This window comes from Oncorhynchus clarkii, chromosome 15 (assembly GCF_045791955.1).
Source record: "Oncorhynchus clarkii lewisi isolate Uvic-CL-2024 chromosome 15, UVic_Ocla_1.0, whole genome shotgun sequence".
In the NCBI taxonomy this organism is placed as follows: Eukaryota; Metazoa; Chordata; class Actinopteri; order Salmoniformes; family Salmonidae; genus Oncorhynchus; species Oncorhynchus clarkii.
Genome location: NC_092161.1, coordinates 29,697,240 through 29,721,954, shown reverse-complemented (window position 1 = coordinate 29,721,954; position 24,715 = coordinate 29,697,240). Strand labels below are relative to the sequence as shown.

Below are 24,715 nucleotides of genomic sequence, written 5' to 3'. Positions count from 1 at the left end.
CTCTCACTTTACCTCTATCCAGATGAACCTCAAAGAAACAGACACTCGACTGAAAGCTTTCTCAAATTACGTCCCCAAGTAATGTGTGAAATATATGGGTCTTATTTTTCTCTCGGCAGACGCACGACTTGAAAGTGGTACTGCCTGGCCTCAAACAGGACTCGCAGACTCTGAAGATCAGCCTTCTCCCTGGTAAAGTGATTGATTTAACTTGAAGTCACAAATTAAAGAATGTTTGTGCTCCTGGGAATTCAGAGAAAAATACTTGTTAACTTGGTAAACCGCGAATGGACCATTTGCGTAAAAAAAAGCTAAATTGCATTAAAACTCTGTTTTAACAACCTGTGATTTACGGCAACAACTTGGGGGGGGGGGGTCTGCTGCTCTGCTTTGAGAAGAAATATCCTCTTTAATGGGGGGGGGGGGGGTTTGTCGGTAGATCCCGACAAGGGGTTTAAAGTCAATGATTGCCCTGGTGACAGTTGCATATGCTTGAGGGCTAGTTAGGGTGACAACATGGGATAACAAAACACATTAACCACCCTTTAGGACTTATAAAACATATATGTAGTCCAAACGGTTTTACAAGCAGCACTGTATATACAGTCACCTCCAAATGTATTTGGACAGTGACATATTTGTACTCCTGCACTTTTTAAATGACACAATGACTGAGGTTAAAGTGCAGACTCCTTTTTAATCTGAGGGAATGATGAATGAGGAAGTTAGACGTACGTATCATACCCTCCCCTGTTACTGTGATGGTGAGAGGTTAGCATGTCTCAGCAAAAAAAGAAACGTCCTCTCACTGTCAACTGCATTTATTTTCAGCAAACTTAACATGTGTAAATGTTTGTATGAACATGACATGATTCAACAACTGAGACATAAACTGAACAATTTCCACAGACATGTGACTAACAGAAATGGAATAATGTGTTCCTGAACAAAGGGGGGGTAAAAATCAAAAGTAACAGTCCGTATCTGGTGTGACCATCGGCTGCATTAAGTACTGCAGTGCATCTCCTCCTCATGGACTGCACCAGATTTGCCAGTGCTTGCTGTGAGATGTTACCCCACTCTTCCATCAAGGCACCTGCAAATTTCTAGACATTTCTGGGGAATGGGCCTAGCCCTCACTCTTCCGATCCAACAGGTCCCAGACGTGCTCAATGGGATTGAGATCATGGCAGAACACTGACATTCCTGTCTTGCAGGAAATCACGCACAGAATAAGCAGTATGGCTGGTGGCATTGTCATGCTGGAGGGTCATGTCAGGATGAGCCTGCAGGAAGGGTACCACATGAGGGAGGAGGATGTCTTCCCTGTAACGCACAGCGTTGAGATTGCCTGCAATGACAACAAACTCAGTCCTATGATGCTGTGACACACTGTCCCAGACCATGACGGACCCTCCACCTCCAAATCGATCCCGCTCCAGAGTACAGGCCTCGGTGTAACGCTCATTCCTTCGACGATAAACGCGAATCCGACCATCACCCCTGGTGAGATAACCGCAACTCGTCAGTGAAGAGCACTTTTTGCCAGCCCTGTCTGGGTACAAACCCACGGTGATGTCTGGTGAAGACCTGCCTACCAACAGGCCTACAAGCCCTCATTCCAGCCTCTCTCAGCCTATTGCGGACAGTCTGAGCACTGATGGAGGGATTGTGCGTTCCTGGTGTAACTCTGGCGGTTGTTGTTGCCATCCTATACCGCAGGTGAGATGTTCGGATGTACCGATCCTGTGCAGATGTTACACGTGGTCTGCCACTGCGAGGACGATCGGATGACCAGCTGTCCATCCTGTCTCCCTGTAGCGCTGTCTTATTTTAAACCCTTTACAATGAAGATCTGTGAAGATATTTGGATTTTTACAAATTATCTTTGAGACAGTGTCCTGAAAAAGGGACATTTCTTTATTTGCTGAGTTTATTTGTCTAACTTTCTCCATAATCATGGTAACATCCACATTAATGTAGAAGTCTTTAGAAACGTATTCTTATTTACAATAAAAGTGACTCCAAAATGACAATACATTATTGTCATTTATTTATTTATTCTATTTAGTACAAAATAATCTGAAGCACACTCAAAACAAAACTGCTACAAGCTTGAACTACAAGCTTGATGTAGTCATTGCATGCTTGGAATATGGGACCAAATACTAAACCTTTAACTACTTTAATACAGAAATGAATTTGTCCCGATACTGTTGGGGGGGACTAGGCACAGAAAGTGCTGCAATTGATGAAAATGCCCTCAAATTAAAGCTGACTGTCTGCACTTTTAGTCTCACGTAGTAACCTCCCATTGTATAATTTAAAATCCAAAGTGCTGGAGTAGAGAGCCAAAACAACAAAACATGTCACTGTCCCAATACTTTTGGAGCTCAATGTGTTCAGTGTACATGTAAAGGACATTCCATAGTAGTGTGTCAGCTGAATGTGTTTTTTTTTACAGGTAACCCAGATTCACTGAAAGTGAAACAAGAGGATCCAATCACTGTGGAGAATGGAACTTCGGTTAGCTTTGATGTGGAGGTCCATGACGTAGCAGGAAACGTCACAGCTCACCCCAAACTGATCATCAGCTGCCAGGTAAAATCAGACTAGACCCTGACTCTGGAGGTATATACTCAAGTCAAAAGCAGAGGAATTACACAACTGCAATTTCTATCCCCATTACTAATTTGGCATGCCTATGGCTTCTTCCAGTTCAGTTAAACATTTTCTGAAATCTAAAGTTCCATCTAGTGTTTGGTGTTTCCATGCTCATTCATTTGAATGTTTTTTTACTGAAGTCCACTTCTTAATAATGAAGTACAATAGGCATTTTGATGTCTTCAAAGGCACCAAGTAGCATCAAGTTCTCGTAAGGCCAAAACGAGCACCCTGAGAATGTTGTCAGACTTGGACCTGCAGCCTGCGGGAGCTGTGTGTACTAGTTCTGCCTCCAAGTTTCTCAGCAGTTGGCTAATGAAAACCACTGGCTCCAGTAGAACAGCCGTTCCCTCTTCAGGAAACAAACTAATATAAAGGGAGAGGCGGGCTTGTCCCTCTGCCAGAGCACTATTTCAACTCTTTAGGGTTGAGTAAGAGGGTGTGTCACTGTCCCAGAGAGGATGTGCAATTTAGGGCCACTCTCCATACAGCAGGTTACCAGAGTTGTATTCATTAGTGCATACCATAGCAAAATGTTTTGCAATGGAAAACAAGTGTTTCTTATTGGACAAAGTAGTCCCTCCCCTATTTGATTGTTGCGTTCCTTGTGAATACGATCCAGCTCTTTGCCAGAATATCTACCCGTAGGATAGAATCCATGAATGATATCTGGCTTGTGGACTTCTGATGGGCCATCTGGACATCTCCCAAGTGAGGGGGCTCTAGGAGGCAGATCTCACCTACGGGAATACTTTTGTGACTTTTAAAATCTGATCACAACCCATAAATTAGCACATGCTTCTGAATTGCTTCAATTTATCAACACATTGCTGTTCTGGAGATTAAATCATGCTGGATTTAGTGTAGGAATTAGTCTCCTCCTTCAGGAAAGGCTTTAACTGCTGTGTCAGCCTTTGAAGTTGAGGCAGCTGTATTACCCTGGTGGCGCCATTGGTCCACATGTCTCCATCCCTTTCCTTTCTCACTAAGATAAAGAGGAGTTCAATGTTTGCCAACAGTGCCCACTGGGCCTGATAGAATGTCCTCCATAGACAATCTCAGATTTCTGGAGCCACTCTTCACTTCCAGATGAGTGCATAAAGCGACTGTTGCCCAATGGCAGGAAAGAAATGCGTTTTTGTATACAGTGCATCCGGGAAAGTATTCCGACCCCTTGATTCCACACATTGATTCCACACACACATTTTGTTATCTTGCAGCGTTTTTAAAATTGATTAAATAGTATTTTTTTCCCTCATCAAGCTACACACAATACCCGATAATGACAAAGTGAAAACAGGTTTTTAGAAATGTTAGCCAATTTTATAAAAATACCATATTTACATAAGTATTCAAACCCTTTGTTATGAGACTCAAAATTTAGCTCCGGTGCATCCTGTTTCCATTGATCATCCTTAATGTTTCTACAACTTGATTGTAGTCCACCTGTGGTAAATTCAATTGATTGGACATTATTTGGAGATCACACACCTGTCTATATAAGGTCCCACAGTTGACAGTGCATGTCAGAGCAAAAACCAAGCCATGAGGTCGAAGGAATTGCCGGTAGAGCACCGCGACAGGATTGTGTCGAGGCACAAATCTGGGGAAGGGTACCGAAAAATGTCTGCAGCATTGAAGGTCCCCCAACAACACAGTGGCCCTCCATCATTCTTAACTGGAAGAAGTTTGGAACCACCACAGTTTGGCTAGAGCTTGGCCGCCCAGCCAAACTGAGCAAACAGGGGAGGAGGGCCTTGGTCAGGGAGGTGACCAAGAACCCGATGGTTACTCTGACGGAGCTACAGAGTTCCTCTGTGGAGATGTTAAAAACTGTCAGAAGGACAACCATCTCTGCAGCACTCCACCAATCAGACCTTTATGATAGTGGCCAGACTGAGGCCACTCCTCCGTAAAAGGCACATGACAACCCCCTTGGATTTTGCCAAAAGGCACATAAAGGGCTGACCATGAGAAACAAGATTCTCTGGTCTGATAAAACAAAGATTGATATCTTTGGCCTGAATGCCAAGGGTCACGTCTAGAGGAAACCTGGCACCATCCCTACGGTGAAGCATGGTGGTGGCGGCAACATGCTGTGGGGATTTTTTTCAGGGGCAGGGACTGGGTGACTAGTCAGGCTTGAGGGAAAGATGAATGGCGCAAAGTACAGAGATCCTTGATGGAAACCTGCTCCAGAGCACTCAGGACCTCAGACTGGGGTGAATGTTCACCTTCCAACAGGACAATGATGCTAAGCACACAGCCAGGACAACAGAGGAGGGGCTTCGGGACAAGTCTCGGAATGTCCTTGTGGCCCAGCCAGAGCCCAGACTTGAACCCGATGGAACATCTCTGGAGAGACCTGAAAATAGCTGTGCAGCGACGCTCCCCATCCAACCTGACAGAGCTTGATAGAATGAAAAACTTCCCAAATATAGGTGTGCCAAGCTTGTAGCGTCATACCCAAGAAGACTCGGCTGTAATCACTGCCAAAGGTGCTTCAACGAAGTACTGAGTAAAGGATCTGAGTACTTATGTAAATGTGATATTTCAGTTTTATATTTAATAAGTTAGCAAAAATGTCTAACCCTGTTTTGCTTTGTCATTATGGGGTATTTTGTGTAGATTGACTAGTCCCCCCTCAATGTTAGAATAATACTGTAACCTAACAAAATGTGGGAAAAGTCAATGGGTCCGATTTACTTTCTGAAGGCATTGCATACACCATCCATGACTCAAAGGCTTAAGAATCCTTCTGTAACCAGTCTCCTCCCCTTCATCTACACTGGTTTGAAGTGCATTTAACAGGTGACCTCAATAAGGTATCATAGCTTTCTCCTGGTCAGTTATGGAAAGAGCAGGTGTTCCTAATGCTTTGTATACTCTGTGTATATTTGAGTCCTGGAAATCAATGAGTTGCTTGACAATGTTTCACTGTTTGTCAGCAGTGCCCACTGGGCCTGATTTTAAAATGTCCTTACATAGACAACCTCCGCCTTCTGGAGTAACTCTTCCCTTCTAGATGCATAAAGAGACTGTTGCCCAATAGAATGAATGCGGTAAAAAAAAAAATTGAGTCCTGGAAGTCTACGTGTTGGCTTGACAATAATAAAATATATTTGTGCGGTATGTATCTTTCTGTGGGGTCTCAGTTGCAGGGGATCCCTGGTTCGACCTCCATGGTGGCTGTAGACTGCAGTAACACAGGAGCCGGGACCCTGGTGCTAAAACCAATCACCTTCAAAAACATTGCGGGAGACCAGACGGTTAAAGCTACATTTGATATTCCTGTAAGTAATTGTTTGTCATCTATTAAGACCCCCCCTTTGTTTCACCTCAAACTTCTTAACGTCTCCTTTCAACTTATTTCGCCCCCTCCATGGAGCTCAATTATAGAAAAAAGAAGCTCCTGCACACTGCCATTTTTTTCACTGCTTCATAAGGTTTTGTTTTTCAGTCCAATATTATTTGGGGCTTTTTAAATATTTTCAGTGTAAAAACATGACACGAATACATTTTGTCAAGTGAAATGATACATGTTCATTCATCCCTTCTTACCCATCAGAGTCAGAAGAGTGTAGCTCCAGTCCAGAGGGATCTGAGGGTTGTCCCCAGCACCCGTGTGTCACGTCTCGAGTTGTACAGTCAGGAGGACGAGGACAGCCTGGTGGACTCCATGGTGCTTAGGGACAAGGAAAAGATAGACTGGACTGCAGGGGACCTCCTGGAGAACCTCCATTATAGACTGTATGACGAGAGAGGCAGGGTGGTCCCTCTGTCTGAGGAGATGGCCCGGAGGATCAAGGTAATGATGACACCACCCTGACCATGTATGAATTAGGGCTGGGGATGACCAGGGACCTCACAATACGGTATTATCACGATACTTAGGTGCAGATACGATTTATGTATTGCAATTCGACATTCCAAACATATTGCTCACCATATGTCTGCTGCAGAGGGACAACCGAGGGCCATAAGAAAACACGTTCTGATCAGTCATGGAAATAAGTGCTGAAAACATTGTCTCACTGTTTAAAAAGACGGAGAACAAATATGAAGGACAAATACTGGCATTTTGATGGAGGTACAGCCGACTAGAGCATATGAATGAGGGGGCATCTGATTCTAGATCAGCATTCCTCCTCTGAGATGCTTTATGAATACTGGGCCCAGGAGTCCTGCATTAGAGTTGACATGGATATTAGATCAGTGTTGATGCTTCTAGCAGCCTGTTGTCTGAGACTCCCCTGTTTGTCTGTTGTGACTGTGTCAGGTGAACTGGGCGGCTGACATGAGTGTGGAGGAGCTGGCTCAGGGGAAGCTGCCCAACGTGCCGGTCCCGACGCTGGTGAAGGAGGAGCACTTCTACCAGGTCTCCTACATGGAGGAGCTGGTGTCTGTCGACACCTCCTTCACTATAGTGTAAGTCGTCTGCTCAAACATGGGTAGAAAGATCTTGCACTCAAGCAATTATTATTATTATTATTTTTTTTTTTTTGATGAGGCAAAGATTTTTGCCTCGTGGTGAAAAGATACAAAGTAGACAATGTTAATATGCTTATAGAGGTAGCAACAAAATTAATTCTGATTGCGCTTATCATATCAGCGGGGCGGGCCTGTTTTTGATTGGCTATGTGTTGGTTTTAGGCCCCGCCCCGACGAGCCGAAACACATGAAGGCCACCCTGAGCGAGTCGACCGTGAGGATGGGAGAGGTCCTATCAGGAAAGATCTGTGAGTCTGGAGCCATCAACAGTTGACTCTCTTGACACCTAATTCACATTTAAACACTTCTTCTTGATTACCTTCCAAATGAGAAACTGGTCATCCCCTTTCCCAGTCTTACAGCTTACAGACCAGTATGGTAATAAAACTCAGATGCTGACCGCGACCTGTGTGGACTCTCTCGCCGTGGATGCCGAGGGTCTTGACAAAGCATCCCTGGTCTTTACCTGGCAGGTACATTGAATAAATCCAAGTGATTTTGTAATGCTATCATTGAGAATTTTTGCTGAAAGTATAATTTGCGTCAAAACATCCCATATTGTCCTTAAAGCTACAGTCTGTGAATTGGAAAAACGACATAAAACAAAATGTCCATTACGCCGTTGTGTTGTAACCAGGAGAGCACCCACTCCATGTTAGTGACAGGGGTGCGGTTCAACCCTGGGTTCCCAGGCATCAGAGAGCTGAACTTCACCTGGAGGGACTTTGCGGAGCATGTGACAATTAAATTGACGGCTGGGGTCCCTGCACAGCTCAAACTAGTGGACGGACCACAAGAGGTGGGCATTAAGTTAAGGGCCAAGACACTCTTGACCGCGTCAGTGTTGCCATTTTATGCAACCACTGAGTCTTGGTACATATTGGTCATGGCTGTCCTCTCTCCCTAACTAACTGTCGTCCGTGTGTTGCGTCTTTACCTCAGCCCCTGCAGGTACTGAATGAGCAGGGCATCCAGACGCCCTTCCTCCTCCAGCTGTTTGACGAGTGGGGGAACCCCTCTCCTGACCAGAGGGTTGTGGTGACACTGAAGACTTCCACTCCAGCTCTAAAGGTCAGCCACTCTCCCCTCAACGAATGTAAAGGGGACATGGGAATTCTATAGCATTGGGGATATTGACCTCTATTGGGTAGCTTATCTTCTTGATAAGAAATTGTGATGAAGTCTTTTGTTTTTCAGGTGAAGTCACCCGTTAATTCACAACCGATAGACAAAGATGGAAAAGCCAGTTTCGTAGTAGACCATGTGAGCGGTCCAAAGTAAGTTCCTAACCCTATAATTCCTAACCACTTGCCATAATGACCCTGCAACCATATATTATTGGAGGGCCATGTTCAACCCCTGTTGGTCTCCCAGGGGGGAGTATGCGCTGGAGTTCAGAGGGTCCTTCAACAAGAAGCCCATCCACGGTCCAGCCGTAAAGCTTACCATTATCCCCGATCCTAACAAACCTGTCAAACTGGTGGTGGAGTACAACACAAACTCAGTGTTTCCTGCTGGAGGCACCCTCACAGGTCTGTACCTCTGTCTGTGGCGCTGCCTGTGTGTCTGCGGCTTCTGTGTCAGCTGACCTGTCATGGTGGTGTTTGTGTGGGTCCAGTGTTTTCAGTGTCTGTGGTGTCGGAGGAGGGCAGCACCATCAAGAACCTCAACCCTGCCAACATGTCCATGCTGTTGTGGAAGGGAGAGCCGTCAGGGACGTCAAGGCCCCCCTCAGGGGTGAGTTACGGGACACCCAGGGTGCATCCCAAATGGCACCCTATTGCCTATATAGTGCAGAGCCCTAAAGTTGTGCACTATAAAGGGAATTCACTGCCATTTGGGACTGAGACCCAAAGGGACGAATGAACTTTAACAGACTTTGGCTGTCACACAAGGACACAACTTTTCACATTACTTGTAAAAAAAATATATATACAAACACTACCGTTCAAACGTTTGGTGTCACTGAGAAATGTCCTTGTTTTTGAAATAAAAGCAATTTTTGGGGGCCATTTTAAATTAACATCAAATTGATCAGAAATACAGTGTAGACATTGTTAATGTTGTAAATGACTATTGTAGCTGGAAACGGCAGATTTTTAAATGGAATATCTACAGAGGCCCATTATCAGCAATCATCACGCCTGTGTGCCAATGGCACATTGTGTTAGCTAATCTAAGTTATTCAGTTTAAAAGGCTAATTAATCATTAGAAAACCCTTTTGCAATTGTTAGCACAGCTGAAAACTGTTTTGCTCATTAAAGAAGCAATAAAACTGGCCTTCTTTAGTCTAGTTGAGTGTCTGAAGCATCAGCATTTGTGGGTTCAATTACAGGCTCAAAATTGACAAAAATATAGACTTTTCTTCTGAAACTCTGTCTATTCTTGCTCTGAGAAATGAAGGTTATTCTATGCGAGAAATTGCCAAGAAACTGAAGATCTCGTACAACACTGTGTACTACTCCCTTCACAAAACAGCGCAAACTGTCTCTAACCAGAATAGAAAGAGGAGTGGGAGGCTCCGGTGCACAACTGAGCAAGAGGACAAGTACATTAGTGTCTAGTTTGAGAAACAGACGCATCACAAGTCCTCAACTGGCAACTTCATTAAATAGCAGCCGCAAAACACCAGTCTCAACATCAACAGTGAAGAGGCGACTCCGGGATGCTGGCCAGAGTTCCTCTGTCCAGTGTCTGCATTCTTTTGCCCATCTTAATATTTTATTTTTATTGGCCAGTCTGAGATATGGCTTTTTCTTTGCAAATCTGCCTCGAAGGCAAGCGTCCCGGAGTCACCTCTTCACTGTTGACGTTGAGACTGGTGTTTTGCGGGTACTATTTAATAAAGCTGCCAGTTGAGGACTTCTGAGGTGTCTGTTTCTCAAACTAGACACTCTAATGTACTTGTCCTCTATCTCAGTTGTGCACCGGGGCCTCCCGCTCTCTCTATAGAGCCAGTCTGCGCTGTTCTGTGAAGGTAGTAGTACACAGCGTTGTACGAGATCTTCAGTTTCTTGGCAATTTCTTGCATGGAATAGCCTTCATTTCTCAAAACAAGAATAGACCGAGTTTCAGAAGAAAAGTCTCTATATTTTTGTCCTTTTTGAGCCTGTAATTGAACCCACAAATGCTGATGCTCCAGACACTCAACTAGTCTAAAGAAGGCCAGTTTTATTGCTTCTTTAATTAGCAAAACAGTGTTCATCTGTGCTAACATAATTGCAAAATTATGATCAATTAGCCTTTTTTAAATGATAAACTTGGATTTGCTAACACAACATGATGGAACACCGGCGTGATGGTTGCTGATAATGGGCCTATGTAAATAATCCATAAAAAATCAGCCGTTTCCAGCTGCAATAGTCATTTACAACATTAACAATGTCTACGAGTATTTATGATCAATTTGATGTTAATGGACATAAAAACAAGGACATTTCTAAGTGACCCCAAACTTTTGAAAGTGTGTACATACATGCATACCTACGTACATACATACATACGTACATAAAAAGGGATGGCAATAAAGAATACTCATTGTGTTCATGCTTTTTTTTAAAGGCTGCCCAACTGAAATGCAGCAAACCCATGGAAGACGAAAAGGCGAACAGTTTTCACTTCAGGTAACCAATAGTTTTATATTCGTACCCAGCTTGTGCTGGGTAATTGTAGTACTAAGATGGGTATTTCCTCTCCTGCCTAAAATGGCTTTAGAGAGACACACTACAAATTGCAAAGCAAGCGGGTGGCCGCGGTGTTAGCAATCACCTGATGGGTGGCAATTTAAACATTGAATTATTGGGAAATGAACATATAATGAATGGTAACTGATGTTCTGGTCAGAGGTGATTGCCACTTCATGGTGTATCAACACAAAGATTGTTTTATTTTTTATTAACCTTTATTCAACACACAAAGGTAGTCCTGTGATGTTTATGTAAAATTATTCATTTTCATCTAACAGAGACAAAGTCATCCCAGACCATGTCGGGAAGTACACCATCCAGTTTGTGCTGTGTGTTGACAAGACTAAAGGGCTGTGGAGTCACCAGGTGAGTTCAACTTCAACCAGATGGCTTAGAGCCATAAACCCACTCCTCACAGACAACTAATTTCCAGACACCCCCAACTGGCTTTGAGTGAAACACGTACACGTGGATATGGTCTCTGCTCTCCAAATTGGTCTCCTGTTATTCTTATGTAGAAGAAATGTCTCATGTCCAGTGGCTGTATGTCCAAAGGCCCATAGGTCATTATTTTGTGCTACTTGTAGAACTATGATAATCACTTCTCTCTCTTTCTTGCCCTTGCCTAGTATGTCATAAATGTTGTACCCAACGACCCTGTCAAATTGGCCCCAGACCTGCAGCCACCAACCCCAGTGGTGGTTAACAACAACGTCCTTGACAGTCGGACTCTGGTGGAGGACATGTCTCTGAAATTAATGGTGAGATGATTAGATCCTCTGGCCAGCAATTGTCATGAATCACTAAACATAGGATTAGTGAAGGGAAAAAAGCCAACTTGACTAAGCAATAGAGAAAAACGAAGCATGGTTGCATGGTTAAAATGTTCTATCATTTTTGGTGACCAAGCCTAACTGAGGCCATATACAGTGTCTTCGGAAAGTATTCAGACCCCTTGACTTTTTCCACATTTTGTTACGTTACAGCCTTATTCTAAAATGCATTTTTTTATGTATTATCCTCAGCAATCTATACACAATACCCCATAATGACAATTTGTTTTACAAATGTATTAAAAATAAAGAACTGAAATACCTTATTTACATAAGTATTCAGACCCTTTGCTATGACACTCAGTTGAGCTCCGGTGCATCTTGTTTCCATTGATCATCCTTGAGATGTTTCTACAACTTGGTTGGAGTCCACCTGTGGTAAATTCAATTGATTGGACATGATTTGGAAAGGCACACGCCTGTATATAAAAGGTCCCACAGTTGACAGTGCATTTCAGAGCAAAAACAAGGCCATGAGGTCGAAGGAATTGTCCCTAGAGCTCAGAGACAGGATTGTGTCGTGGCACAGATCTGGGGAAAGGTACCCAACATTTCTGCAGCATTGAAGGTCCCCAAGAACACAGTGGCCTCTATTCTTAACTGGAAGACGTTTGGAACCCCCAAGACTCTTCCTAGAGCTGGCCGCCCGGGCCACACTGAACAATTGGGGGAAAGGATCTTGGTCAGGGCGGTGACCAAGAACCCAATGGTAACTCTGACAGAGTTTCTCTGTGGAGATGGGAGAAGGACAACCATCTCTGCAGCACTCCACCAATCAGGCCTTTATGGTAGAGTGGCCAGACTGAAGCCACTCCTCAGTAAAAGGCACATGATGGCCTACTTGGAGTTTGGCAATAGGCCCCTAAAGACTCTCAGACAATGAGAAACAAGATTCTGTGGTCTGATGAAACCAAGATTGAACTCTTTGGCCTGAATGCCAGGCGTCATGTCTGTAGGAAACCTGGCACCATTCCTACAGTGAAGCATGGTGGTGGCAGCATCATGCTGTGGGGATGTGTTTCAGTGGCAGGGACTGGAAGACTAGTCAGGATTGAGGCAAAGATAAGCCTCAATATCTTTGATGAAAACCTGCTCCAGAGCTCTCAGGACCTCAGACTGGGGTGAAGGTTCACCTTCCAACAGGACAACGACCCTAAGCACACAGCCAAGACAGCACAGGAGGGGCTTCAGGACAAGTCTCTGAATGTCCTTGAGTGGCCCAGCCAGAGCCTGGACTTGAACCTGATCAAACCTCTCTGGAGAGACCTGAAAATAGCTGTGCAGCAACGCTCTGCATCCAACCTGACCGAGCTTGAGAGGGTCTGCAGAGAAGAATGGGCGAAACGCCCCAAATACAGATGTGCCAATCTTGTAGCGTCATACCCAAGAATTCTCGACGCTGTAATCGCTGCCAAAGGTCCTTCAACAAAATACTGAATAAAGGGTCTGAATACTTATGGAAATGTGATATGTATATACACTGCTCAAAAAAATAAAGGGTACACTAACACAACCTAGATCTGAATGAATGAAATATTCTTATTAAATACTTTTTTCTTTACATAGTTGAATGTGCTGACAACAAAATCACACAAATTATCAATGGAAATCAAATTTATCAACCCATGGAGGTCTGGATTTGGAGTCACACTCAAAATTAAAGTGGAAAACCACACTACAGGCTGATCCAACTTTGATGTAATGTCCTTAAAACAAGTCTAAATGAGGCTCAGTAGTGTGTGTGGCCTCCACGTGCCTGTATGACCTCCCTACAACGCCTGGGCATGCTCCTCAAGAGGTGGCGGATGGTCTCCTGAGGGATCTCCTCCCAGACCTGGACTAAAGCATCCGCCAACTCCTGGACAGTCTGTTGGTGGATGGAGCGAGACATGATGTCCCAGATGTGCTCAATTGGATTCAGGTCTGGGGAACGGGCGGGCCAGTCCATAGCATCAATGCCTTCCTCTTGCAGGAACTGCAGACACACTCCAGCCACATGAGGTCTAGCAATGTCTTGCATTAGGAGGAACCCAGGGCCAACCGCACCAGCATATGGTCTCACAAGGGGTCTGAGGATCTCATCTCGGTTTCTAATGGCAGTCAGGCTACCTCTGGCGAGCACATGGAGTGCTGTGCGGCCCCCCAAACAAATGCCACCCCACACCATGACTGACCCACCGCCAAACCGGTCATGCTGGAGGATGTTGCAGGCAGCAGAACGTTCTCCATGGCGCCTCCAGACTCTCACGTCTGTCACATGTGCTCAGTGTGAACCTGCTTTCATCTGTGAAGAGCACAGGGCGCCAGTGGTGAATTTGCCAATCTTGGTGTTTTCTGACAAATGCCAAACGTCCTGCACGGTGTTGGGCTGTAAGCACAACCCCCACCTGTGGACGTCGGGCCCTCATTCCACCCTCATGGAGTCTGTTTCTGACCGTTTGAGCAGACACATGCACATTTGTGGCATGCTGGAGGTCATTTTGCAGGGCTCTGGCAGTGCTCCTCCTGCTCCTCCTTGCAAAAAGGCAGAGGTAGCGGTCCTGCTGCTGGGTTGTTGCCCTCCTACGGCCTCCTCCACGTCTCCTGATGTACTGGCCTGTCTCCTGGTCTCCTGATGTACTGGCCTGTCTCCCGCCTCCATGCTCTGGACACTACGCTGACAGACACAGCAAACCTTCTTGCCACAGCTCGCATTGATGTGCCATCCAGGATGAGCTGCACTACCTGAGCCACTTGTGTGGGTTGTAGACTCCGTCTCATGCTACCACTAGAGTGAAAGCACCGCCAGCATTCAAAAGTGACCAGAACATCAGCCAGGAAGCATAGGAACTGAGAAGTGGTCTGTGGTCACCACCTGCAGAACCACTCCTTTATTGGGGGTGTCTTGCTAATTGCCTATAATTTCCACCTGTTGTCTATTCCATTTGCACAACAGCATGTGAAATTTATTGTCAATCAGTGTTGCTTCCTAAGTGGACAGTTTGATTTCAGAGAAGTGTGATTGACTTGGAGTTACATTGTGTTGTTTAAGTGTTCCATTTATTTTTTTGAGCAGTGTATTTAAATTGAATCAATTTTAGAATAAGGATGTAACATAAAATGTGGAAAAAGTCAAGGGGTCTGAATACTTTACGAAGGCACTGTAAATAGAATCACTAGAAAGGAAATAGAACCTCTGACCATGGAAATTTGACATCGTTGACTTGAATAGTTATCCTCGATTTTATTCATGTGCATGTATGGCTTTTAAATTTTATGTGTGCTTGTTTTTTTTTTAAATAGTCGAATTAATCAACTAAACTAGGGGTTCCCATTCTAGTGATAATATTTCTGTGGCTGATGGTTTGTGTTGCTTCCCTCCAGGATATGTATAATAACTCAGCGGGGCTGGAGCTGAGTGGGAAAGTGGTGGTGACCATTAAGAGCTCCAAAGGCTCCAGTGACAAAAATCTGCCTCTCTTTGAGGGCAAAGTCAAGAGCCTGCAGTTTAGCCTGGCTAATGGAGAGGCCCAAATCACTGTGAGTGGGGTGGTGGTGCATTTGTAGAACATTTTTGTGTGCTAACCATAAGTTTGCAATGCATATAGATATTCATGTTTTTTTTGAAAACCCACAATATTTTAACCTCTCTCTCGCTCTCTCTCCTCTCCCCCTTCTAGAATCTGTTCATCATGGAGAACAGTCCTGGTCAGGATGGGAATGAGTATGTCTTGCTCTTCAGACCTTCGGTCCCAGGGTATGGCCCCAAAAATCCCCTGGCAGCGTTTGAGCTTCCCTTCCGCTTCTACAACGGTTAGGTCATACGTTTTCATTTTTAAATTGTGACATCACGTCAATATCAGTTTGTCATTTTAATAGCATCATTTTTTGCCTCCCATCTAAAAGTGGTTGACACACTGTGATCATGAGTGTCCAGCCATCTTAAAGGGACATTTCACTCGTAATAATAATTCAGACCTCAAAAGTAGACTGTTAAGAAATGTCCACATTCTAGGCCATCTGTTTTGGCGATCCAGCTACGTGTCTCAATCACAAATTAATGGAAAAGATGAGCACTATATCAATTCCTGAATGTATTTGATGTTTGTCTTTTCCATTCGTGTTTGATGGAGGCATACAGCTGACTCGACACAACCTATGCCTAGGAACGTGGATTCAGCCTAACATTAGACTACTTTTGAGATCGGAAAATGTAAGGGAAGTTTAGATTTGAAAGTGTAATGTCCCTTTAAAGGCCAGTCTCTTGGTTCCTGGAGCAGTGTGTGTCAGGTGATCCTGACTGTCTTCCTGTCCATTACTAGATGTGGAAAACAGGAAGCAGATGTCTGAACTGACCAAGAAGAAGGACCAGCTCAAGCAGACCGTTGATATCTACAGGAGTCTGTTTGACACCAACAGGCAACTCATCACTGAGCTCAGTAGTAGGTGTTCCATTTCAAACGTGTTACAAAACTGGTTGTTTGGATGATGATTGAACGATCAGTTCCAAGCCACGGTGTATACAAATAAAATAAAAGGGCACACGAGGCAGTGCTGTATCGTGAACACAGTCACAGGCAAATGCCGTTGTTCAGCCCGACGCGATAGCAACTTTTATAATCATGGACATATCCATGTAAATGCCCGTAGGGAAAAATGAAAATGCAGCTAGTGAACTATCAATCCAGGTTCAATGTTTGACGTGACTGAGATAGCTGAAGTTGACTGGCTAGCTAGCAAGTGATAAGAACGTTGTCCAACCTGCGTAGCAACCAATTTGTTTAGAGCAGACGACCAGTCCTTTTGCATAGCAACTATCCAAAAATAATGAAAGTCTGGGGCACGTCTGACCAAAAGAACTAACAACCAGATTTTTGTCCGGATTATATTTTCTGGTGGAAGAATGACATTGTATGAATTGACTTATCAAGATTAATGTTTTAATGAAATTATGGAATTAATTTTAATATGTTTCTAACTGTCGGGGCCAAACGACGACATTGACCTGTGACTGTATTCATGATATAGCACTGCCTCGTGTGCCTTATTGCTTAATTATGTCAACTGAGCTGCAGGAAGTGATGGAAACTGCCAGTTTGGTTGCCAAACTATCAATGTTTTAAACATTTGTCTTGCTTCAGATCAGGTGCGCAACGCCACCAACAAGGAGAGTCACTTGAAATCTGAGCTCGGGAAGAATGGCATGGCTGTAGCACAACTGTCGTCCGTGAGTATTGGATTATACCCACGTTCTCCCACTCACAAAGACCACAGATACTCAACCCCCCTTCCACAAGACTGTCATTGTGCTACAGTGCCTTGCGAAAGTATTCGGCCCCCTTGAACTTTGCGACCTTTTGCCACATTTCAGGCTTCAAACATAAAGATATAAAACTGTATCTTTTTGTGAAGAATCAACAACAAGTGGGACACAATCATGAAGTGGAACGACATTTATTGGATATTTCAAACTTTTTTAACAAATCAAAAACTGAAAAATTGGGCGTGCAAAATTATTCAGCCCCCTTAAGTTAATACTTTGTAGCGCCACCTTTTGCTGCGATTACAGCTGTAAGTCGCTTGGGGTATGTCTCTATCAGTTTTGCACATCGAGAGACTGACATTTTTTCCCATTCCTCCTTGCAAAACAGCTCGAGCTCAGTGAGGTTGGATGGAGAGCATTTGTGAACAGCAGTTTTCAGTTCTTTCGACAGATTCTCGATAAGGATTCAGGTCTGGACTTTGACTTGGCCATTCTAACACCTGGATATGTTTATTTTTGAACCATTCCATTGTAGATTTTGCTTTATGTTTTGGATCATTGTCTTGTTGGAAGACAAATCTCCGTCCCAGTCTGTCTTTTGCAGACTCCATCAGGTTTTCTTCCAAAATGGTCCTGTATTTGGCTCCATCCATCTTCCCATCAATTTTAACCATCTTCCCTGTCCCTGCTGAAGAAAAGCAGGCCCAAACCATGATGCTGCCACCACCATGTTTGACAGTGGGGATGGTGTGTTCAGCTGTGTTGCTTTTACGCCAAACATAACGTTTTGCATTGTTGCCAAAAAGTTCAATTTTGGTTTCATCTGACCAGAGCACCTTCTTCCACATGTTTGGTGTGTCTCCCAGGTGGCTTGTGGCAAACTTTAAACAACACTTTTTATGGATATCTTTAAGAAATGGCTTTCTTCTTGCCACTCTTCCATAAAGGCCAGATTTGTGCAATATACGACTGATTGTTGTCCTATGGACAGAGTCTCCCACCTCAGCTGTAGATCTCTGCAGTTCATCCAGAGTGATCATGGGCCTCTTGGCTGCATCTCTGATCAGTCTTCTCCTTGTATGAGCTGAACGTTTAGAGGGACGGCCAGGTCTTGGTAGATTTGCAGTGGTCTGATACTCCTTCCATTTCAATATTATCGCTTGCACAGTGCTCCTTGGGATGTTTAAAGCTTGGGAAATCTTTTTGTATCCAAATCCGGCTTTAAACTTCTTCACAACAGTATCTCGGACCTGCCTGGTGTGTTCCTTGTTCTTCATGATGCTCTCTGCGCTTTTAACGGACCTCTGAGACTATCACAGTGCAGGTGCATTTATACGGAGACTTGATTACACACAGGTGGATTGTATTTATCATCATTAGTCATTTAGGTCAACATTGGATCATTCAGAGATCCTCACTGAACTTCTGGAGAGAGTTTGCTGCACTGAAAGTAAAGGGGCTGAATAATTTTGCACGCCCTATTTTTCAGTTTTTGATTTGTTAAAAAAGTTTTAAATATCCAATAAATGTCGTTCCACTTCATGATTGTGTCCCACTTGTTGTTGATTCTTCACAAAAAAATACAGTTTTATATCTTTATGTTTGAAGCCTGAAATGTGGCAAAAGGTCGCAAAGTTCAAGGGGGCCGAATACTTTCGCAAGGCACTGTATGCATGATGCGTGCACTCTGAAGTTGAAATGTTTGATGGCTGTTTCTACAGATCCCAGCGATCGACAAAGTCATCGGTCAGAAGATGGCTGACGCGGAGAAGATGAAACTCCAGACGCGGAGAGTCTGCGCCATGCCCGATCCCTTCAGGGGCAACCTTGACGTCCTGGGAAAAGTAAAGCAGACGAAAAACATTTTACTCTGTCTTGCTCCCAAATGGCACCCTATTCCCCATCATGTGCCATTTGGGAGCCGGACCCTGTCTCTGCAGCTTTCTTATGCTTCGGGCCGAAGTAGTGGTTAATTGGTGAAGGACGGTATGTGGTGTGTAACTCAGAATCTCACCCACTGTCTCTGATGTAGATTGGCCACCTGGCGCTGGTGGAGGACGATGACGTGGCCACGGTCATCTCCTGGCACCTCTTGGGGGACATTGACTGTGTGGTCACCATGACAACGGTGGCGGCACGTAAGATCTATGACGACACCCAGGGGAAGCAGCAGGTCATGCCCCTGGACACGGTGTTCTGGAGGAAGAACAGCAGCAGGTGAACACACGCACACCTTTACACTCTAAACAACATGCAATTGTTCCTTCCTTTCCAGTAGTTGGCCTCCTACAGTTTTTAGTCTGGGACCTGTGTCATGTGAGGTTCTTTGAGCTCTGTTTCATTATTCTCAAAGGTGTTCATGCTTTTGTGGGCTGTACTTGTTTCTTTTCCAGACCCTTGCCCCATATAAGGAACGGTCAGGACAGCTTTCGTCCCATTGGGAACCCTGTGTTTGCCCGAGACCTCCTCATTTTCCCAGAGAATGCAGAGAACTGCCACATAGGTGAGTTAGTCTTCTTCAGAATTTCTCTTTGGGTCAAATATTCCTCCCCCCCTTAAATGTAATTGTCTAGTTGTGCCTAAGCATGCGTGGTTTCTGTTTCTGTGCAGTTCCAGAAGCTTTTGTCTCTTCATTCCTGGTCTCCATGTTTATCAAGTGTCTCAGACTTGTGATCTAGGATCAGTTTAGCCTTTTCAATCATAATGAATAAGATGATATGGAGAGCAGGGGCCTGATCCTAGATCAGCACTCTTACTCTGAGTTGTGTGTTTGTGGTTGTTAGGGTAGTTCCTCCCCTGGCCCTTCGCTCTCTCTCTCACCCGCCTGCGTTTGGGGGCTAAACGGTTCCAGACGGAACCCCAGGCTCTTACCTCACGGGGCAGTTATGGCATCCCTCCCTGGGGGGACTCTGCTACTGGAGCTGAAATTGGACCCCAGCCTTTCACTATAAAAATTATTATACATCATGATGCTGTTTTGTGTAATTTAAAGGATTGTCATCATGCATGTTTAAACTTTTGTTATTTTTGCTCTTAGATTTCTGTATTTCCAGATTTGGGATTGATTTCATAATGAGGGCTCTTGGAACAGTTTTACGTTCTTTCTTTACATGTTATGCTTCTCTCGGGCTTCCGCTTATAAGAGGTTTTTGTCAGGGCATGAAATATACTGAAATGGTTCAAACCTTTTAAATAAGAAAAGGAGAGCCGCACACTCTAGGAGTTCAGATGCAATAATTGAATATCCTAATAACCAACAGAACTTCAACAGAACTTTTTTTATTTTTTATTAAGTGTTCTATTCCGCTAGCCAGCACCTCGCCTAAACAGGTGTGTGTTTTTTTCCGCCTCCAGATAAAAAACCTTTTAAGAACCTGAGTTTATTTACCCTCTATAGAAGCAGTTGTATGATATCATACACCCCCCTGTCTTTAGCCAAGTAATGGAACATGTTTCAGTAAAAGTAGGAGCTTTAGTGATCCGTTTCAGGTAATACTCTGGTAGTAGTTTGGTGAATACGTATGTAACTAGCCTTTAAATAATCATCTCTTGTTTCCCTGCAGTGTTCGGCAACCTCCTTGGAGACACAATTTTGACGGATGACCTGGACTCTGCTAACCACTACAGGAAGGGGGTGAGTCAGGCCAGGCATGCTGCCTTAACCAAGCCATCTGTAACACCCTGGCCAATTAGTGTTCTAGTTTAAAGCCTTTGCCTGGGAGATCTGGGGTGTATTCATTAGTGCACACTATAGCTAAATGTTTCTGGACAGTAACCGTTTTCAACAAACTAGTTTGTATTGCACAAATTCAGGGGTTTATTCATTTAGGCGGAGACCGCGGCAAACTTTCAAAACGTTTTGCAACTAAATATAAAAAATATGAGTTTGTTGGACAAATTTAGGTAGGTTGGTCCCTCAGTTTCCACCATATTCCCTATTTAGTACACTACTTTTGGCCCGGGCCCTGGTGGAAAGTAGTGTACTAAATAGGGAATAGTGCTCTATTTGTGAAGCAGGTCTAGTGTCTTTGTATGGGTGGTCCAGAAACCTGTCCTAAAGTCCAGTCAGTTTTTTTCCTGTTTTGAGAATTGGGTCTTGTTGTTTTTTGTTTTGGCCAGGTGGTCCAGAGCAAGGTGCCATGCCCCACCCTCCTGACTCGGCAGGGCGATAGGATCCGCAGCAACGGCAAGTTTGGGGGCATGCAGAACAAAGCCCCTCCAATAGAGAGACTGCGTGGCCAGGTGTTCGGCGCACCCCTCCCCAAGGACTACCACACCTTTATGGGCCAGATTGGTCAGTGACTGGATTTTACTTCTGTAACTGGATTTTTACTTTGTGCATTTCGGAGTATAGTATCCTCCTATATATACAGTGCCTTGCGAAAGTATTCGGCCCCCTTGAACTTGGCGACCTTTTGCCACATTTCAGGCTTCAAACATAAAGATATAAAACTGTATTTTTTTGTGAAGAATCAACAACAAGTGGGACACAATCATGAAGTGGAATGACATTTATTGGATATTTCAAACTTTTTTTTAACAAATCAAAAACTGAAAAATTGGGGGTGCAAAATTATTCAGCCCCCTTAAGTTAATACTTTGTAGCGCCACCTTTTGCTGCGATTACAGCTGTAAGTCGCTTGGGGTATGTCTCTATCAGTTTTGCACATCGAGAGACTGAAAGTTTTTCCCATTCCTCCTTGCAAAACAGCTCGAGCTCAGTGAGGTTGGATGGAGAGCATTTGTGAACAGCAGTTTTCAGTTCTTTCCACAGATTCTCGATTGGATTCAGGTCTGGACTTTGACTTGGCCATTCTAACACCTGGATATGTTTATTTTTGAACCATTCCATTGTAGATTTTGCTTTATGTTTTGGATCATTGTCTTGTTGGAAGACAAATCTCTGTCCCAGTCTCAGGTCTTTTGCAGACTCCATCAGGTTTTCTTCCAGAATGGTCCTGTATTTGGCTCCATCCATCTTCCCATCAATTTTAACCATCTTCCCTGTCCCTGCTGAAGAAAAGCAGGCCCAAACCATGATGCTGCCACCACCATGTTTGACAGTGGGGATGGTGTGTTCAGCTGTGTTGCTTTTACGCCAAACATAACGTTTTGCATTGTTGCCAAAAAGTTCAATTTTGGTTTAATCTGACCAGAGCACCTTCTTCCACATGTTTGGTGTGTCTCCCAGGTGGCTTGTGGCAAACTTTAAACAACACTTTTTATGGATATCTTTAAGAAATGGCTTTCTTCTTGCCACTCTTCCATAAAGGCCAGATTTGTGCAATATACGACTGATTGTTGTCCTATGGACAGAGTCTCCCACCTCAGCTGTAGATCTCTGCAGTTCATCCAGAGTGATCATGGGCCTCTTGGCTGCATCTCTGATCAGTCTTCTCCTTGTATGAGCTGAAAGTTTAGAGGGACGGCCAGGTCTTGGTAGATTTGCAGTGGTCTGATACTCCTTCCATTTCAATATTATCGCTTGCACAGTGCTCCTTGGGATGTTTAAAGCTTGGGAAATCTTTTCGTATCCAAATCCGGCTTTAAACTTCTTCACAACAGTATCTCGGACCTGCCTGGTGTGTTCCTTGTTCTTCATGATGCTCTCTGCGCTTTTAACGGACCTCTGAGACTATCACAGTGCAGGTGCATTTATACGGAGACTTGATTACACACAGGTGGATTGTATTTATCATCATTAGTCATTTAGGTCAACATTGGATCATTCAGAGATCCTCACTGAACTTCTGGAGAGAGTTTGCTGCACTGAAAGTAAAGGGGCTGAATAATTTTGCACGCCCTATTTTTCAGTTTTTGATTTGTTAAAAAAGTTTGAAATATCCAATAAATGTCGTTCCACTTCATGATTGTGTCCCACTTGTTGTTGATTCTTCACAAAAAAATACAGTTTTATATCTTTATGTTTGAAGCCTGAAATGTGGCAAAAGGTCGCAAAGTTCAAGGGGGCCGAATACTTTCGCAAGGCACTGTATATATATATAGATATATATATAGATAGATAGATAGATAGATAGATATCTATATAGATATCTAGATAGATATGTTTTTTATTTATAGTGTAAATGTACAAAGGCCTCCCGAGTGGCACAGTGATCTTAGGCACTGAATTGCAGTGCTAGCTGTGCCACTAGAGATTCTAGGTTCAAGTCCAGGCTCTGTTGCAGCGGGCCGCAACCGGGAGACCCATGGGGCAGCGCACAATTGGCCCAGCGTCATCTGGGTTAGAAGGTTTGACCGGCAGGGATGTCCTTGTCCCATCGCGCACTAGCGACTTCTTTGGCAGGCCGGGCGCAGTGCACGTTGACACGGTCGCCATGTGTACAGTATTTCCTCCGACACATTGGTGTGGCTGGCTTCCGGGTTAAGTGGGCATGTTGTGTTTCAGAGGACGCACGGCTCTCGGCCTTCACCTCTCCCGAGTCTCATGGCTGCAACTCCCATACGGACAAGACTGTAAGTACCAATTGGATACCATGAAAAAGGGGTTAAAAAAAATGCCTTTGCCCCTGTTTGCAGACCTGCTCCAGCAGTACCGGTTGGCCATGGAAAAGAGCAGACAGGTGCAGGAGGACTTTGACGGCCACATGCAATACCTGAAGTCACCTGAAATGGTGCAGAAAGAAGAGGAGATGGATGAGCAGGAGAAGCAGCTCAAAGACATTGAGACAAAGCTTGGTACGTGTATATCATGAGGGGTACATTTTGACACTGTGATAAAAATAAAATTCAAATATTAAAGCACATTTCTCACACCCAAGGCCCTAAAGAGCATTGTTAGGTGACCCCTACATTATTTTCCTGTCGCTTTGTTTTAATCTGTGAGGGATTTACTTTGCTATTTTTTTTAAATGTGAAAGGTATGTTGTTTTTTTGTACAGCCAGTACTCCAGTTCGGACGCCTTCCGCCATTGGGGTGAAACGAAGTCTTGACAAGGCCGGAGAATCGTCCGGTATGGTAACCAAGAGGACGAGGCGGAAGTTATTAAAACAAGACTATTGATTTCCCTTTTTTTGAGCAACATAAATGTCCGTTTTCAATTCCATTTGACATGTACAGCAGAGTGTTGTACCATGCCATCTACATCATGTCTGAGTCTGAAGAGTTAGTCTCTTCATGCATTTTCATTCATTTGTTCAGCAGGTTGGTGTTTTTTTTACACATTTAAATGTAGATGGCAGCAATATGAAGCGACCGGTATTTAGATGAACTTTATTTCTTTTTGTCCAGTTTACAATTAACTGTGTTTTGATAGGGGAAGGTAGGTTTTGAACAATGTACAAAGATTATTTTATTTTTTTATTAAAAAAATATTTTATAAATTGTTTATAAATGTGTTTTCACTTAGGAATTAGGTGTGTTTGTGAAAATTCTACAAGATATGTTTTGAATGAATCCGTATTTGGCTGACTGATGCTTAAGTGACCTCAAACTATAAAAATAAAGAGTTGCACACCATATATGAACTCAAAGTAATTTATTGGGTAAATCACCAATGTTTCAGCATCACTGCCTTCTTCAGGGTAATGTCATGAATGCATGAACCAGGTTATGTGGACGGTGTAATTAGTGCAACCAATGTTAATATTGAGGGGTGTGTCGTGATTAAGTTAATTAGAATTGTGTGAAACTGTTATGCAATAATTCATGGCATTTTAAAAAGTCCCCTTTTCAGGACCCTGTCTTTCAAAGATAATTTGTAAAATCCAAAGAATTTCAGATCTTCATTGTAAAGGCTTTAAACACTGTTTCCCATGCTTGTTCAATGAACCATAA

The 24,715-nt window shown here is 43.8% G+C and overlaps 1 protein-coding gene across 3 annotated transcripts in view; it reads left to right on the top strand.

Annotated features, from left to right (window-relative positions):
• The window catches only part of LOC139367183 (structural maintenance of chromosomes flexible hinge domain containing 1), a 40,600-nt gene extending 16,201 nt beyond the window's left edge, over positions 1-24,399 (top strand). For 2 of the 3 annotated variants that reach the window (XM_071105326.1, XM_071105325.1), the window contains exons 22-47: positions 120-192; positions 2,465-2,601; positions 5,820-5,957; positions 6,233-6,472; positions 6,944-7,092; positions 7,318-7,403; positions 7,510-7,628; positions 7,793-7,954; positions 8,098-8,226; positions 8,353-8,432; positions 8,530-8,687; positions 8,774-8,892; positions 10,718-10,779; positions 11,121-11,208; positions 11,472-11,603; positions 15,039-15,194; positions 15,335-15,467; positions 15,977-16,096; positions 16,796-16,881; positions 18,639-18,761; positions 18,950-19,134; positions 19,311-19,420; positions 20,481-20,551; positions 21,037-21,211; positions 23,458-23,616; positions 23,820-24,399. In XM_071105326.1, coding sequence (XP_070961427.1) covers positions 120-192; positions 2,465-2,601; positions 5,820-5,957; positions 6,233-6,472; positions 6,944-7,092; positions 7,318-7,403; positions 7,510-7,628; positions 7,793-7,954; positions 8,098-8,226; positions 8,353-8,432; positions 8,530-8,687; positions 8,774-8,892; positions 10,718-10,779; positions 11,121-11,208; positions 11,472-11,603; positions 15,039-15,194; positions 15,335-15,467; positions 15,977-16,096; positions 16,796-16,881; positions 18,639-18,761; positions 18,950-19,134; positions 19,311-19,420; positions 20,481-20,551; positions 21,037-21,211; positions 23,458-23,616; positions 23,820-23,941 — 3,312 coding nt within the window. In that variant the 3' untranslated portion in view covers positions 23,942-24,399. Of the gene's footprint in view, positions 1-119; positions 193-2,464; positions 2,602-5,819; positions 5,958-6,232; positions 6,473-6,943; positions 7,093-7,317; positions 7,404-7,509; positions 7,629-7,792; positions 7,955-8,097; positions 8,227-8,352; positions 8,433-8,529; positions 8,688-8,773; positions 8,893-10,717; positions 10,780-11,120; positions 11,209-11,471; positions 11,604-15,038; positions 15,195-15,334; positions 15,473-15,976; positions 16,097-16,795; positions 16,882-18,638; positions 18,762-18,949; positions 19,135-19,310; positions 19,421-20,480; positions 20,552-21,036; positions 21,212-23,457; positions 23,617-23,819 lie in introns of those variants that run through there. The other variant, XM_071105327.1, reaches the window with a different exon arrangement.
• Positions 24,400-24,715: the final 316 nt, after the last annotated feature.